Source organism: Aotus nancymaae, unplaced genomic scaffold (assembly GCF_030222135.1).
Source record: "Aotus nancymaae isolate 86718 unplaced genomic scaffold, 86718_ANA_hifiasm-v0.15.2.pri h1tg000059l, whole genome shotgun sequence".
Lineage (NCBI taxonomy): Eukaryota > Metazoa > Chordata > Mammalia > Primates > Aotidae > Aotus > Aotus nancymaae.
This window is the reverse complement of record NW_026988473.1, coordinates 26,330,638-26,348,533: the sequence shown is the minus strand read 5'-3', so window position 1 is coordinate 26,348,533 and position 17,896 is coordinate 26,330,638. Positions and strand designations below refer to the sequence as shown.

Genomic DNA, 17,896 nt, shown 5'->3' with positions numbered 1-17,896 from the left:
CTCGGGAGGCTGAGGCAGGAGAATTGCTTGAGTCCAGGAGGCAGAGGTTGCAGTGAGCCAAGATCAGGCCGCTGCACTCCAGCCTGGGAGACAGAGTAAGACTCTGTCTCAAAAAAAAAAAAAAAAAAAAGAAAGTAGCCTCCTTTGCCTGCTCCCACTTGAAAAGCCAACAGTAAGGACTCCTAATCAATGCAACCATCTAAACTGATGGGGTAAAGCTTCTGCTTACTATCAGACATAATATTATAAGTAAATCTTTCAATGTTAAGTGGTGCTGGAATGCAGAGAAAGGAAATCACCAAGTGTCCCCACATTTGGAGTGGTGAATGAGAGTTTGGGCCACGAGCACCACTAGGCCTGAGCTGGAAGGCTGGAGTTGCTGACTTTCTTTTTTTTTTTTTTGGTGGTGGTGGGTGGAAGAAGTGAGGAAGGGAATCAAGAATTAGCTTCAGATGTGGATGTGGTAAGATTTGAGATGCTTATTAGACATTCAGGGGAAGGTGTTCAATAGACAATTCATTATAGGGTTTGAAGTTCAGGAGTGAAGTTTGGCTTGGAGACAAATTTGAGGGTCAGCAGCATGTGGATGGAATTTAATGCCATGTGATAACAGGCAAATTGATTTGCTTGACTTTGAACCTATGTGGAATAAGAATGCCTGCTTCCCTAAAGAGTCCTCCTGAGGCTCAAATTTATAGTACTTGCATTTTCTGGGAACCCCCAGGTAGAAGTGAAGTTTGCCTGGGCTGATTGTCCCGGTAGGTTACCTGGTAGAAGCCATTATTCTGGAAGAATACAGCTTCTAATCCAAATCACACAGAATTTGCAGATAAAGTCTTATTTATCAAAAGTCACAATCCCACATTTAATAATGTATGTGGAAGAAGTCTTTTAGGAGTGAAAGTCAGTAGGCATAACAAGTAACAGGGCTGGACCCCAAGAACTTCAGTTAATTGGAATTACAAAAGTCCAGGCAGATTTGAAAAGAATAAATAGAATTTCTAGTAATGAAAAATGCTGTCCCTAAAATTAAAAGCCCCAAAACCTCAAGAGTGGGCTGAAGTGTGATTAGATAGGACTGAATGAATAATTTGTAAATGGAAGGACAACTGGAGGAAATTAGGTTGCATGTAGCACATAGAGACGGCACGGGAAAATATGAAAGAGAAGATGAGACGTGAACGGTAAAATGAAAATTATCCAATAATCCAATAGGAATGTCAGAAGAAGGAGAAAAAGGAGGGAATGGGGAAGAGGTAATTTTCAAAGAAAAACAATGGCAGATAATTTTTTAGAATTTAAGAAAGATATGTGTAATGTAAATGAAAGAGCCAGTACTCCACTGGAAAGCATTTTGAGCAATTGGCTCTGCATTGCTGCTGCCATCGTTTAAAATAATTGTCAGTATCTAAGAAGGTTTTACCTTTATAAATAATGTAATCAATTGGAATCTATTTTTAGGTTTCTTTTCTCTAATGAATTATAGAGCTTTGGCTATTTCCATATTCAGTATGACAGGGGGTGTTGATGTCATTAAATAATGATTCAGACACAGCACAGTCTTTCAGGATTATTTTTAAAAGATTAACTTTCTTCACACTTTGAGAATTTATAGGTAAGCAGATGAGGAGATTCTTGGGCCACATTTATCTTTCAGATTTCCAGCTCACTGGCAATCTAATAAGTTATCCACACCCATTAGAATATGGGCGGTAAGATAAAGAGCCAGGAGACATATGGTCTCATTATTCTGTTCTTTTTTTCCTTTTGATTACAGTGTGCTATTTTCATGTGAGACAGGCCAGGGTCCCTGGAGCATGTTTCCCTGAATGTTGCTCTTAAAATTCTGTGTTCTACCAACCGAAGGGAAATTTGTTTTTACCAAAACACAGTAAATAATTGAGAGCAGTTTTAATCCTTGGTTCTTAGTAGTTAACTAGCTTCTTTTTTAAGCTCATCACCTTTGTGGTTTGTGATCTTTTGAGTATAATTTGCTGTTATTCATTAACACTTATGTACTGTACACATGGCTGGTTCTTGGTATGTTTATGGTAACTTGGTTCCATCATTTTATGTTAAAAACAAATTTATATTCTGACATGATAGTTTTCATATTTCTTATTTTATTAACCATGTTTTTTGTTTGTACGATTTTTAAGATCTTTTTAAATGTGTGGTCACCATAAAACAATGAGTTTAGACCTTTATACATTAAGAAGATTGATATTTTTCATGAAAAATGATAGTGTTGCATCTAATTATGAATCTAGTTTACTTCTAAGCAAAGACTAGGTATTTGAGAACATTTAATGAACAGCAGTTCAGTCTTAGAAACCATTAAGTTTTCTCAAAAACCTGAGACTAATTCATAGCTTCTTTTACTAATGCTATGTGTGGGTGTGGGTGTGTCTGTGTGTGTGTTGTGTGTGTGATGTTTTACACCAAGGAGACAAGGGTGCAATGAAAAAACTCTGGCTCAGGAATCATGATTTTTCCTTTGGGATTCCTACTCTGCCATGAACTACCTGGGAGTGAGTTGAACTAGATGAAATTGAAGGTACAGAATATCCTGGATTAATAATTCTATGATAACTCACTTTCATTTTCTTTATTTAAGTCACTGAAATATGCAGTAGTATAGCGTATACATTATTTCCATCTTTGTTGAACTAATGAGTCTAAGAAAATAAGTTTTACAATGAGTTTTAGAATACTTCATTTCTGTCAGAGGATTGACGAAAACATTTCATGAAATTATTACAGAAAACACTATGAAAGTGCTAGGTAACACCCACAATTTCAAAATCTTTTGAAAGGCAAAATGAGCTATCATTCTGCAATTTTATTACAAGTTTTTTATTTGGAGGGGGGATGTGCTTCGGATATTTTCAGTTTAAACTGGACCTAGTTTATTTTTTTAATCAACCAAATGCTCAAATCTGTTAAATTAACAAAAAGGAAAAAAAAAATCTTAGTTTCCCTTTCATAAGAGAATATTTGAGGTTATGAAAAACCTTGGTTTTTCCCTCAAAATATGTGAGATTTTTCTGATCTGCCATGAAGCACTATAGAACAAAACCAGGCTGAGGTAATTCCATCAAGCACTTAGCCACAATAGTGCCCTAGAACATATGTAGTAAGCATGCTTAGGAGTGGTGCTTGCTGCTGCTGCTCTAGTATCCCTCAGATACTGTCATTCTTTGTGAGCACTCCTTATGTTGTGAGACAAGGGACTTTTCATATTTCAAATAGTTTTTGTGAAAGTCTTACAATATGTCTAATGTATTGTTACTGTATAAAATTCAAAAATAAAACTGTTTTGAAGAAAGCCTTATCCTATGTCACTAGGTGCCACTAGGGAGTTATATGGGTCTCTGGGTTCTCCTGTAGAAGACACTTTGGTTCTGTTATTTCTGGGAATATGTGTATGTTTGTGGTGCTGAAATGGAAAATTTGAAAAGTGCATTTCACAAATAGCTTCCTTTTTTTGGTGTACATATGGTTTTAACAGCTTTATTGAGGTATAATTTATATCATAAGATTTACCTATTTTAAGTATTCAATGATTTTTAGTAAATATATAGAATTGTGCAACCATACCACAATCCAGCTTTAGAACACATTTCTGTCACCCCAACAAAGATCCTGCTGCCTGATTGCAGTCATTTGTTTCTCCCGTCATCTCTAGCCCTAGACAATCTGGATCTGTTTTCTGCCTCTAAAGTTTTGCCTTTTGTCTACATTTCATATAAATAGAATCATGTAATATTTGGTCTTTTGTGACTAGATTTTTTCAGATTTAACATGATTAAGGTTTATCCATGTTGTAGCATTTACTAGCTGTTCATTCCTTTTATTACTAAATTATATGTCATCATTATGCCTTTTTACATTTATTGCTAAATATTTGTATTATCAGAATTTTAAAATTAGTGAATGGAATTATAGATAATAGGTTTATTTAGTAGAAGTTTCTGTGGTGATGGAAATGTTCTGCGTTAAACTGTCGAATACAGTAGCTACTAGACTTAATGCAAGAGGCCAGAGGGATATGTGGCCGGTTGACCTTGTCTGACAGGCCCCTTCTCAAACTACTACTACTCACGCCTTCAACCGGTAGGGTAGGACCTCAACTGGCCTAGCAACCAGGTTGCCTCGCTTCTTGGGCCATGCAAATATTATCCTTCTTTGTGTGTGTGTGAAGTGAAAAGGGACAACAGACACTGACTAGGGGTCCCTCCTATGTTCCCATTCTGCTGTAGGTACTAATTGGATGGGACTGGCATTGCCTGCTTGTTGTACTCTTCTTCAGTCAGATTAGGAACTTCTTGAAGTGGGTCTGTCTTATTTTATTACTATTTTTACCAGTGTCTCACACAGTGTCGTTCACATGAGGCAGCTAGTAAATATTTGTGGAGTAAACAGTTGAATTATTTTTTTCTCTGATTATGTTGTCATTGTGGTTCAACATAGCACTAAGAAGAGGAATTTTTCTTTAATGTTCATGTTGATCTGATAACTTGGTCTTACAGATAAAAACTAGTTCTCTTCCACTATACCACCATGCATACCTTTTACATAAAGACTTTTATTCTTAATTTTTGGCAAAACAAAATTATTTTGTGAAAGCCTCAGGACTTATTCCATTAATAAAATAAACATTACCATTAACTGTGTTTGACTAAGGCTATACTTACTATCTAGAATTTAAAAAGAGAAAGGGAAGCTTCTGTATACTTCAGTCCTCAGCTCTGGCAGTTGCCCATTGGACAAAGGAACAGGACGATGATGCTGGTGTCGGTGCTGGGGAGCGGCCCCCGGGCGGGCCTCTGCCCCTCCTGGAGCCCGCACTCTAGCTCCGGGTCCGCTCCACTTCCACCACTGACATGGACCACAAGAAGTTGGTGCAGGAACACCCCAGGGCTGCCATATCTTTCTTCAATCAGCTATGCACCCGACAGCTGAGAAGCCATCTGTCACCCTCACGCTGTCCAGGAGCCTCTATCCTAGCTGCTCAGTCTTTTCCACTCTTCTCCGCTTTAAACTCCTTGTCGACAGAACCTTCTCTTTTTGTTGTTTTCATACCCAGTGCTTAGTACAATGCCTTATACGTTAATGTTTGTTGAATGATCTGGTAGAAATGACAGAATGTGGAATAAATCTGTCTTGATTGTGGTAGAAATGACAGAATATGGAATAAATGTGTCTTTATTCTAAATGGTTGTATAGCTAACATTTAATTTTTACCTGGAGATGTTGTAAAGTGTTACCTAAAGATGTATGTGAAGTGTTAACACTTCCAGCCCATGATTTTAAAAATATATATATCTATACATTTAAAATTTTCCTGAGAGTCAGAGAGATTAGGTAACTTGGTCAAGATCACTACTGTCAGAGCTTGGAATCAAACTCATGTCTGAATTAGGAGAGGTTCCTTGTAACTACTTTGCCAAGGAGTCTAAGTTATAGCACTAAATTTTTTATCACTGCTGAAATCAGTAGATTTGGAATATTCATGGCTTATTATTTGGTCTCAGAGTTTTCTTTTGGCATTTACATGATATTTGATTATTGAAAAATAGAACTGTGTTTCCTTGATTAATTGAAGGTAATGCTTCCATATGTAGTGTTGCTATGTATTTAAAACTTCCCTGTGGTTTATTGGTAAAGTTCACGCAATACATAGATTTTTCTGTATTTCTTTCACCCGCCTCCCTCTCTTTTGTCCTCTTCTTTTTTTCTCTCTCTTCCTGCTTTTCTCCTCTCCCCTCTCCCTTGTCATTCTCATATATCTAACATGTATGTCTGTGTTACGTGAATAGATATAGGTATAGTTTTTTTTTTTAAGGCCATCTTTTTAAGTATTAGAAGCATACTACAAATCAAATGTTAGAACCAAAAGAAATGTAAAGTACGGTTTGATATATACCTCATGAGGAAATAAGGATTGGTGAAATTATTATTTTTTTTTCTAAAGCATTTTAATCTAAAATTCACTATGTATTGTGCACTGGCCTGAAGCCTGAGGAATGGGGATGGGAATATAAAACACTTAAGTGTCCTGTCCCTATTGTGAAGAAGCTCATAGTTTAGTAAATAGAGAAAATCAGAATTTTAAAAAGTAATTAGCAGTAATGTAATATTTTATATGCAATTTGTGATTTTTAAATTAATTAGACCTATAGGAATCTGGAATATGAACAAAATTATGTAGGTCGTTACTCAGAGAAACTTATATGGCTGAAGTCAAATCTATAGTTCTTAAAATGTGGTTGGAATTTGAATACTGATGAACACAGATGATATAGCATCATTTTAATTTGTCTATGGCTAGAATCTATTTTCTAGACATCTGAAAGGTATTTAATTGCTGGGTTGACTAGTTCTATAGTTTCTCCCATGATTATAGCAGAAACCTATGAGGGTGTGGTTTTTTCCCTTTTGAAATACAATCTGTTTTAACCACTAAAACATCTGCCATTTAAAGAAGTATGTAAGATTATATAATCTGACACTATAGCTTTCTCTATGACATACAAAGGTCATTTTTGGTCTTTTCCTGTATATCTTACCATCTTAATCTCTCCTCACTTCTCTCCTGTACTATTTGCCAGTTCCTCTGAAGTTTCCTGATCTCTCTGCCTCCAGGGCTATAAGTATACCCCCTTCTAGTGGATCACTGGCCATTTACAGATTGTCTCCTCCCAACCTCTTCAGGCTCAGATTAGGTGGTTATTTTATTCTAGGAATCCTTTTCTCACCTTCCAAAAACTAAATTAGATGCCCCTCCTGAACATTACCAAAGCATCCTGACTTCACTTTATCCTGCTGTATTTTCCAGTTTACTTGTCACTGGATACTAAGCAAACTTCTTGAGGTCAGGAATCTTAAATCTTTGTTGTTATTGCTGTCCATTGCTGTATCCTCAGTGCCCATATATATAGATATAGATATAGATATAGATATAGATATAGATATAGATATAGATATAGATTTTTTTTTTTTGAGACGGAGTTTCGCTCTTGTTACCCAGTCTGGAGTGCAATGGCGCGATCTCGGCTCACCGCAACCTCCACCTCCTGGATTCAGGCAATTCTCCTGCCTCAGCCTCCTGAGTAGCTGGGATAACAGGCACACGCCACATGCCCAGCTAATTTTTTGTATTTTTAGTAGAGACAGAGTTTCACCATATTGACCAGGATGGTCTCGATCTCTTGACCTCGTGATCCACCCGCCTCGGCCTCCCAAAGTGCTGGGATTACAGGCGTGAGCCACCGCGCCCGGCCCCCAATATATTTTTAATAAATATTTGTTGACTAGGGATATCTCTTTGGGGTTAGACGAGGGACCTTTTAGGTGGTAAATAAATATATAACATATAAATTTTTTTTAAAATGACATATATTAGTGTCTCTGAATTATTTTCCCTGAAGATATAACTATCAATTTGAACATCTTGGTACACAATGAAGTACTTTCTATACTGTGAACATTGAGAGCATATTTGTTAATTTAGTGTTTTAGATTTTCTTTCATATTCTTTTATGATGCTTCCCTGTTAATATTGCTATTCTAGCTATTTTTGGTGTGTGAAGAGGTGTATTTATATGTTATATCTTCTTTATCCCCTTGTTTTTTATTCTGTTTTTATGTTAGGGCTATCTCTTGTAAGCTACATTTACCTAGATTTTATTTTTGTATCCATTTTGATAATCTCCACTTTTAATGGGTGATTTTAATCCATTTGTATTTATTGTGATTACTGATGCATGTGGACTTATTTCTACCATTTTTTTTGTATATTTCTGTTTTTATTCTCTGCTTTTTTCTTTCCATGTGCCTGCCTTCAGTTAGATAATCACCTTATTTTCTATTTTTCCTCTGCTTTTTTTTACTGTAGATTATATATATTTTTTAATTTTAAATTAAATTTTGCCAATAATAATGTTATTCAATATTTTCCTCCTATTATAGGCATTGTAGGTTTTGCCATACTTTTAAAAGTAATGTGGTAAAAATAAAATTACCATATTTACTTTTGCACCAACTGAATATATGAAAGTTATTAGGATGCTTTACCATCTAAACATTTCCTTAACTATCTTATTGTTTTCTAGTTTGAGTTTTATACTTTTTAACCCCTCAAACATTACTCTAAAAATATTAGTAGTTAACATTTTAGTAATTTTCACAATAACTTGTTTCTCGTATTCCGTGGGTTCCATCTGCATCAGCTTTCTTCTTAACGAACTGCATCTTGTAAGAGCTTTTTAGAGAGATCTTTAATAGGTGGTAAAATTTCTTAGCTTTATATATCTAAAGAATACTTCTCTTCCATTCTCAAATGATGGTTTGGCAGCATATAAAATTTTAGACAGATATTTTTCCTCAGCTTTTTGAAGATACTGCTTCATTGTTTTCTGACCTTTATTGCAGCTGCTGAGACGTGTGCTCTCGGTCTGTGTCATTCCATTGAGGTAGTCTGTTTTTTTCCCCTTTGATAGCTTTTAAAAAGATTATGTTTTTATCATTGATAGTATGCTGTTTCTTTACAGTGTATCTAATATGGATTCATGTTTATATAGTCTAACACTCTTTTCTCTGTTTAACTTTTTTATCACATTATAACTTGCATAAACTTGAGGCTCAATTAAATTTTATATACATATATACCCACATTCCCACACCTAGATCAAGATTTACGACATTCTTAGCAAGGTATACAGATCCTGTATGCCTCCTGCTAGTCAGTACACCTATCCTAAACTCATTCTAAACTCTTTCATAATGAGGGTATACATCTCCAGTTTGGGGAAATTCTCAGCCACTATTTCTTCATGTATTGCTTCTTCACCAGTGCCTCCAGCATCTCCCCTCAGAACTCCATTAGCAAACATTGCAGCCTCAGTCTTTGTCACTTAACTGCTCTTTTCTGTTTATTTTTTTTAATGTTTGTATCTTTTTGTCTGCCTGTGTGAAATTCTGGGTCATTCCTTAATGCTACCTTTCAATTTACTAATTCATACTTTCACTATTCCTTGTCTAGAATATATTCTTTTGTTTTTTTTATTTCAGTTACTTAACTTTTCATTTTTAAGATTACTTATTAGTTTTTTTCTTTCTACCTTATACTATTTTTTTTAAATTTCTTGTGATGAATCTTTTACTTTCATGTATGTTTTTGGACATCCTCAAGATACTTACTTTACAATCTTTGATGGATTGCACTAGATAAATTGCTTCTGAAATGAATTTTTGTTACAATTATTGATTTTGTGGCTTGCTTTCTTAGCATTTGATTTCTTCATGTGTTTTAGAACTTTGTTTTGCAATTTACTTTTAAGTGGAAAGTTTATGTTTTAATGTCTTCCCTCCTACACAGTCCTCCCTTGCTCCCCTCTACCACCCAAGGAATTTTGCAATTGGTATTGGGGATATTGGCAGATAAAGTTCTGGACCCAGAGGGTGACTTGGCTTTGTTCCTGGTATTGAAGTAGTATTCTGGTCCCTACCTTCCTAGACCCATGGTTTCTGACTAAAATCATAGTCTCAGTCAATAGGTTTTGATTGTGCATTTTATCAGCCTCATGTTATGAGTAGAAGAACCCTGACTTAGTAGCTTCAAGTAGTGAATCTGATTTGAGTCCTCTGTACCCAACAGGCTACTTTTAGTTCCCTTTAATCCCCAAAGGAAACTGTTGTACCTCTTTCTCCCTCTTTACTCCAAACCTGCTCCTAGATCCAGAAGCTAATAAGTCTGTAACTTCAGGTCTTCCTCAATATTTTTGAGTTTCCAGATATGTTCTGTTGCATAGAAGTGGTCCGTATTTGACTTCAGTTGTGTCTTTGATTTTCTCTTTTTATATTTTGTTCATTCAAACTATGTGCTGCCAACAGGTTTTTTTTAACTTGCCCTAAGATGTGAACCCAGAAGTACTGTTAATTGTAAAACTTTTCTTCAGGGAATAATAGTCAAAATGTTTGAAAAAGTAAGGGGGATATGGAGTCTGGAATTGATTTGTTCAGAGGTGAATATCCATTTTTTACTATTGTCTTTAAAGTTGATTTTATTTTTGAGACATGCTCAATAATCTTTGTAATAGCTTTTTTATTATCACATGTATAATTTATGTTCATTATAGAGCTTTTGGAAACTACAGCAAAGCATACACACACACACCCCCCCCCACACATAATGAGAATTATTGTATTTCTACAACCCAGAAATAGCTATGGAATATTTTGGTATTTATTTTTTATTTGTATAACATATATACATAGCAGTATTTATATTTTAAAAAACAGAACAAACCCAGTCTTGTTTTGTAGGTGAAGCAGTGAATGCTGGAGATGCATTATGTGAAATTGAGACTGACAAAGCTGTGGTTACCTTAGATGCAAGTGATGATGGAATCTTGGCCAAAATTGTGGTAAGTTTTTATTTTAATTCTCTTCAACAGGATGAAAATTTCTTGAGTATAAAGTTCCTTATAGTAAACTTACGTTTTGTTTTTGCCTCTTTATTTTTAATGTGTATTGTCTACTGCATAATACATTTTTAATTCAAGTGTTTAAAATGTTTTAGAGTTAAGGTCTAATAGACTATTTTTCTGTATCTAAATCTTCTGTAATGTGTATTATTTTTATAATGGAATATTAGAGCTTATGTGAAAAGTAAGTGAAATAAAATGCTTAGAGCTACATATGGTAAAAACATGACTATTTAGCGTTATATGGCATATTCCCTGATTGAGCCAACCAGCATGTTTGTTTCTTAACTTCCAGAACATTTACTAGATAATATGGTGGAGCAGCTAAGATTAAGACTGTGGATTCTGGAATCACCCCACTGACTGATTCATATTATAGCTAAAAAGTTCTGCCAGTTATTAGTTATATAATGATTAGCAAATTCTTCAACCCCTGTGCCCTTTTTCTTCATGTTAAAGTAGAGATGATAATAATACCTACCTCATGGAACAGTAGGGAAGATTGAGAGAATACATACACGCTCATCTCAAAAACTTACCCAATTGTTACCCAGTTGCTCAATAAATGTTGCTTTTCCCATTATTACAATTGTTTCTTTAGCTTTTGGTGACCATTAGCCCCCAAGTCAGTCTGTATGTTTGCCTAATAATTTGTATTGGTTGGTTGCAACTGGATAATAAGTATCCATTTGTGCCTCTCCAATTTGATTTGTACAGATGAACTGCCTGTCCCTTAGCATTCCCTTGTGGATGTGCTTTTAGTCCTGAGGCATCAACTTACCTCTGCTTTGAGCATAGATATAACACCTTCCTTTGTATATTCTATTCAAAGACTATACTTCAGAATGCTATACTCTAATTAGGTGCAAATATAAAGACAGCTTTTTGTTTTTCTTATAGAAAATCCTCTTTTCCTTTTTTTTCTAGCCACTTATGTTGTGTTTTTAACTTCTGATATGTCAAACTTCCTTTACCTGTCATCTCTAATATTAGATACTAGATATAACATTCCAGGTTGAAACATATTGATAATATAGTTAACTTCCTTGTAGGAAATACGAATCAAAGGCTAAAATTTCTGTACATTTGTAACTGGGAAAATAGAAATATTCATACCAAAAATATTTTCTTGACTAATTTATGCAGCATGTTGAAAAAGATTGCTTGGATTACCGTGTAATAATCCCAGCTACATTTTATTATGTTGCTTTTGGCAAGCTGTGTTCTTGGCCTCAATTCTGGATTGTTTGGCTGTGGAAATCTTCCAGAATTGATAGCATTTTCCATTTAGCTGCTTAGTAATGCATTTCAAATTGCTAACCATGTCAGTGGGTAAGCAGTGCCAATTCCTCTGCCCCCTAAGCTCTGAAAAAGGTTGGGAGTGGGATTGGATATGGTTGATAGCAGCTTTAGTGGCATAGCTATTTTCTTGCCAAAGAAAAGATTGTACATATATTTTAGGGCTTTGTGGCTTTATTATTATTCCACATGCTTTTTGGATAATATTTGAGACTCTATTCACAACACGATGTTGCACTTTTATGGGGGGAAAACTAGTAAATTGTTATACAAAAAAAAAAAAAACACTTCAATCATTATACACTTAGAGATCAATTCATCAGTTTATTCTTAAAGTTAGTATTTAGCAAATTGGACAGCAACTGTTTTAAATGATAATGAAGTAGAATCTTAGGGTGACATATTTGGAGGGTTTATTAGAGGTTCTCTGATTTGACTTCCAGTATATTTGAGGTTGCTATATAATTTGGCATACCAACTAGGATATTTGTGAGGGTGAAAAGGGTATAAAGATGTTAAAATTATTTATACTTTTGTAATTTTTGAAATGTAATTATTGACTAGCAATATGTTTATTGATAGATTTTTTGGTAGACCATTATTCAAAACAATTTTCAAAAATAGAATTTTTTCTAAAATCTAATATCCATGGGTATTAAAGCAAATTTTTTTGAAAAAACTTTTTTTTGTTGATCATCTGGAGATTAAAAACAGCAGAATAATTATTCTCGATACTGTTCACATTATTCAGTTGGTTTCTTTACTGTATCTCATTCAAATACTGTGTCACTGGTATTTTTCTAAATAATATATTTTTAAATATTGTATTTGTTAGATTCCCCTTCCCCACCCTTATATTTTCATTAAGTTGCCCACAGTCCCATTCAAAGTTGCATTTTAATGATTTGAAAGTTTATGGTTGAAATTTGAAGTTGTGGAGCCTTCAATTGATTCTTCTTTTTAAACAATGATATTTTTAATTGAGAAAATACCCTCTCAAAGCTCAGAACAGATTCTGTTAAATGGAAGATATTCTCAACTCTGATTTTTTCATATTGGAATAGTTATGACACATTGTGAGGAAAGATAGTTTATGTTCCCCATGAATCAAAAGCTAAATTGGTATATCCACTTTATGTCTTTTTAACTTGTTTTTTAAAGATACTAGCACCGTCTTGAGGAGCTGCATGATAATTTTGATCTGTTGGATATAATTTACAGATTTGGTAAATTACTGATTTGGTAGGGATTATATTGTTACATTGGATACCATCTCTGATGTCAGACTACATTTAAATCCTCCCTCTGCTACATATTAGTCTTGTGATCTTGAGCAAGTTATATAACCTCTTCATGCCTCAATTTTCTCATCTATAAATTGGAATAATAATAGTATTTACCTTAGAAGATTGTTAGGATTAAATGAGTTAATGCTGTGCTAGAACAGTGCCTGGCACTTGAAAGCCAGGCAGCCATTACTCAAGAGCTTAATGAATGTTTCTTCTTCCCCTCTGCATTTTAGCTTATCATGAGTTTTCATTTTCAGTATTTCTTATGTACTTCCTTATAAACCAAAGTTCATTGTGTGTATAAGATAAACAGTATACATTGAAGAATAAAAACAGTTCAAAACTGTATAATGGTTCAAACCATGATGGAAAATCATAGTGTTGAACCAGATAAGTCAGTCATGTGACTCAGGTCATCTCCACTAACTGCTGCACATGCTCTGTCAGTAGTCTCTTGGTAGCTTTCAAACTGCTCTATTTTAAAGAATAAAAACACTTTAATAATTACTTAATGTACGAATTTTTAAATATCAAAATTAAAACAGACAATATTTCCTTGTACCTTTAATGGAGTGAACCCCCTTAATTTCTCTGTTGGACATACTGCTGAAAATGTTTTGCATCTCATATTCTTGTGTACATGAATGAGCTTAGGTGAGTTGTTTGTAGCATATTTGCAGGTGATTCATTGGATAAGCTGTGAGAATGTCTCTAGTACAGAGGCCTCACACTAGTGACCTGGGCTTGAGGGATGGAAATCAGCCTCTGTATGAGATGAAGAAATAGTTTGTCACAGGCCCTAGTACCCATTATCATATATGTTGATGTTTGCCTTTTAGTGCTGCCAGCCACCTGCTGGACTTTTAGGCATGAATTTCTAACCCATACCAAGGGGACAGTCCCCTGTAGTTTAATCTTCATCCTTGTTGAATGTATTGTTTTAAAAAATCTATAATTTGAAGGAAAACACCACCACAGCAATAACAACAACAATAATAATACCTTTAACAATGAAACTGAAAATGAAAACAAGTTACTAGCTACCAGACGCTATTCTAAGGGTCTTACATGTAACTCATTTATTCCTCATAACATCAATGTAAAATAGCTACTATTATTATTTGCATCTTACAGCTCAGAAAACAGGCATGGTGAGATAGGGAAACTTTACTAATGTCACATAACTAGTAAGTGGTGGAGCCAGCGTTGAAACTCAGGAAGTCTGTACACAACTGGGAGAGAAGGCTAATATTTGAAATGATGGACTTGACATTCAGTATTTCAGCATCGATGAGCTCTAAGTTAATAGAGCTATGTGTAAGAACCCTACATTTAATATGAAGAAATCATTGGCACAAGAGTAAGAGAGGGCTTTGATCAAACAAGCCGAATGCATAGGAAAACTCTGGCATTTGAGGTGTCCTTAGCTCCAAATGCTTTGGTAGATCAGAGTATATCCATGGTGCTAACTCAGAGAGGAGAGGGAACAGTAACAGAGGTCTGCTTGGTTTCTAAACCCAGTTTTGCAAAGAGTATTGTTTACTCTTCTGTTACTAAGTCTAAAAGATCTCTGCACTAAGGGAATAGAAAAAGTTGAAGAAATTATCTTAAATTCATATAGAGATTTTAATGACTTTAAATGGAATTATAATCAGCCATATTTTATCTTTTCTTATATATTCAAGTTGTATGGTAGTATGTCATGTGTCATTGTCCATTGTATTTTGGTTTCATGCTTCATGGTGGCACTCTTTTAAAAAAAAAAAGAGTTCAATTAAAAATAAATTTTATTTGATATTTAGATTCTGGTAAAAATTGAAATGATAAATGCTGTTTATTGCCTACTTGTGAAGGTCTCAATGTTATGTTGGTAGAGTACATATGGAATCATTTATATGGTTTATAGCAAATGAAACAGAAGGTGAGGTATCAGTTTCAGATTTAGTACAATTGTCTGACTCAGATTTTAGAAATCTATTGATATTTTTAAAATAAAACTGAATTAAAACTTTTTTTTAATGCTTTACATTTGAAGGATGTTCTTTGTATTTGGATATTGATCCTCTTTCTGATTCAGTTTTGAAAGGAATTAACATCAAGTGGACTTTGTGTCACTTAATGCTTTCTAGACAAATTTTTAAAGAAAATTCGTCATTTTACTTTGATTTTTGAGTTAGCAATTCATAAGCAGGTAATTAAACACTTTCAGATGGAAAATGTCTAATTATAATCTTAACTCATTTTTTTGACATGGTAAAGACAATGAACTTTGCAGAAATAAATTTTTTTAGTATGTAGCAAACAACTAAGCAACTAAATTTTTCTTGGATTGCTTAATATTTTTCCATAGCTTGTAATTCATTAAACATTTCTATTCAATTTTCTGTACTAATTTCTTATATATATATTTTGCTTCATCAAAGCATTGCTCCTTTTCTTCCTCATTAGTAATTAGTAAACTTAGCTTCCTAAACCCCTTAGAACTTATGCCTTATTAACGATAGTGAACATAACCAGTGAGCATTGAAATTAGTGTTACTCTGAAATGTCAAACTTATTCTAGAAGTTATGCTTTTCCTTATAATTACTATATTAGTGAATGTCCTGCAGCCTATCATTTTATTGTTTATTAAATATATCTAATAAACCTTATTTGGAGTAATTGAAAGGGAATAATAGAAAATTTGAAGGGAATGATTTTTTTTCAGTAGTGAACTTATAAAATATTGTTATCCAAAGTTTTCTAGGGACTTCTTTTTAATAAGTAAATTAGAATCATTCCCCTTTTATATATATATAAATTAATGCTGCTGAAATGCTTAAAATATGCTTATCTTTACTTTTTAAAACACTATCTTTGATCTTATTTAAGTGTTTAATTGGCATTATCTGTGCAAAAAAAGATTTTGTTAACTGAGACACCACTGTGTTTCTGATATACTTACAAAAAACTCATGAGGTTTTATTTTATTTTTCATGTTTTGTAAATAGATATACAGGGAAATAATTAAATGTAAAGAAGTAAACTAAACATTAACCGGAATAAACAGTTCCATCTATACGTTGGAATGTTTATTTTTTCAGACTAAGTTTACTGAAAAGATTTTTGCTTTAAGTAAATTTTAGTAGATTGGACTAAGTTGAGGGACTTAATCCCTTCTGAGCTTTTGGAATTCTGAAGCCATCGCATAGAAACTATCTGGGAAAGACAAATGGTTAAGATATGTAGCCACAGCCTCCTGTTTTGGATTTGTATTGACATCAGAAAGGAAGATGGTGATGATGGATCTTATATATTTGAAGGCTGTCAGAAAGAGGATACTTGCTAGATTTATCCTTTATCTCAGAAGGTAGCATTAGTAACTGGGAAGAGGAGAATGGTGATGGAAGGTGTAAGTGGGAGAAAGTGGAGAGGGTGACAGGTAGAAGTCAGAGGCAAACTGTCTTGGAAACAGCTTTTAGCTCAACTTAAGATGTCTTAAGGGCAGAATGACCCAACAAAGGAATAAACTACTTATTGCAGTCATGGGACTTTCCTTCTCTACAGTTATTTCTTTTTTAAATATAGGTTGAAGAAGGAACTAAAAATATACGGCTAGGTTCACTAATTGGTTTGATCGTAGAAGAAGGAGAAGATTGGAAACACATTGAAATTCCCAAAGATGTAGGTCCTCCACCACCAGCTTCAAAACCTTCAGAGCCTCGCCCCTCACCAGAACCACAGATTGCCATCCCTGTCAAGAAAGAACACACACCTGGGACACTACAGTGAGTATATTTATTCAAAGGCTGATGTAAAAAAAAATGGTTATGGCAGTTCTCATGGGATTTTAATCATTATCGTATTCACACATCTTTGTACATGACGTAGGAAGTTGCTGTTCTCAGCACACTCAGACCTTAGAGTGTTTTTTTTTTACTATCATTGTTCATTTAGTAAATAAATAGTTATTGAATATCTGCTATGTTCCAGGTACTCCAAAAGCCCTGCTTGCACAATGGAAAACCAAACAATGTGTGCAGGGTGTGTCCATGTTGAGCTTGAATTAGGTTTTAAAATTCTAGAATGGAATTCAATATCCCAAACTTCATATTCTGTTCCCATTTATGGAATTCTGACTACTGTTATAGGAATTCCAAGCTCAAATGTCTATCTGATATAAAATAGAATTCGTGTTTTAGCATGCATTCGTTTTCAAACTAGTCTACATTATGAGTTTCTGGCACAGATAGAGCTCTGTTTTGTCTGATTGTTTTGTAACAAAACAGATACTTAATACATACCATTTCACTTTAGTTTTATATTGCTTTAATAGATGAACTCTATAAATTCTAACATTTCATTTATTTATTTTGGTATTCTATATAATTGTACATTACTTTTTCTTTATGAGAAAAAGATCTTCATAAAGTAGACCTCTTGATTTTAAAATATTTTTTCCTTTACTTATGATTGTCAGTTCTTGTCAGAAAAGAAATCCACAGTGCTTTTTGAAATACTGAGTTTTAAGTTCCCTGTGCAAAGTGTTTCTGACTCTGTTGCTTTGACTCTTCTTCACTGTCTCCTCTTTCATTTACCCTAAAAATTGGAAGACAATCTCACTGATGTTTTCTAACTAATGATCTTCTCCCCTTGCAAAGATATTAATGGTGTATACTCTAAGATCAGTGACCATCAGAGACTCACATGAATCTGAGGCCCCACTGTGTAGGTTAAAAACCTACTGACCTGTGAACTCTGCGTACTGTTGGGACCACGCTGTGATTGAAAAAAATTTTGTTTTTGGTTGGTTGCTTACTAATCTTACCTAAAAATCT

At 34.2% G+C, this 17,896-nt stretch overlaps 1 protein-coding gene across 1 annotated transcript in view; it reads left to right on the top strand.

The window, feature by feature from the left end:
- Positions 1-17,896, top strand: part of PDHX (pyruvate dehydrogenase complex component X) — a 76,223-nt gene that overhangs the window by 25,963 nt on the left and 32,364 nt on the right. Inside the window, exons 3-4 of the mRNA XM_012452337.3 lie at positions 10,330-10,430; positions 16,647-16,846. Coding sequence (XP_012307760.2) covers positions 10,330-10,430; positions 16,647-16,846 — 301 coding nt within the window. The remainder of the gene's footprint in view (positions 1-10,329; positions 10,431-16,646; positions 16,847-17,896) is intronic.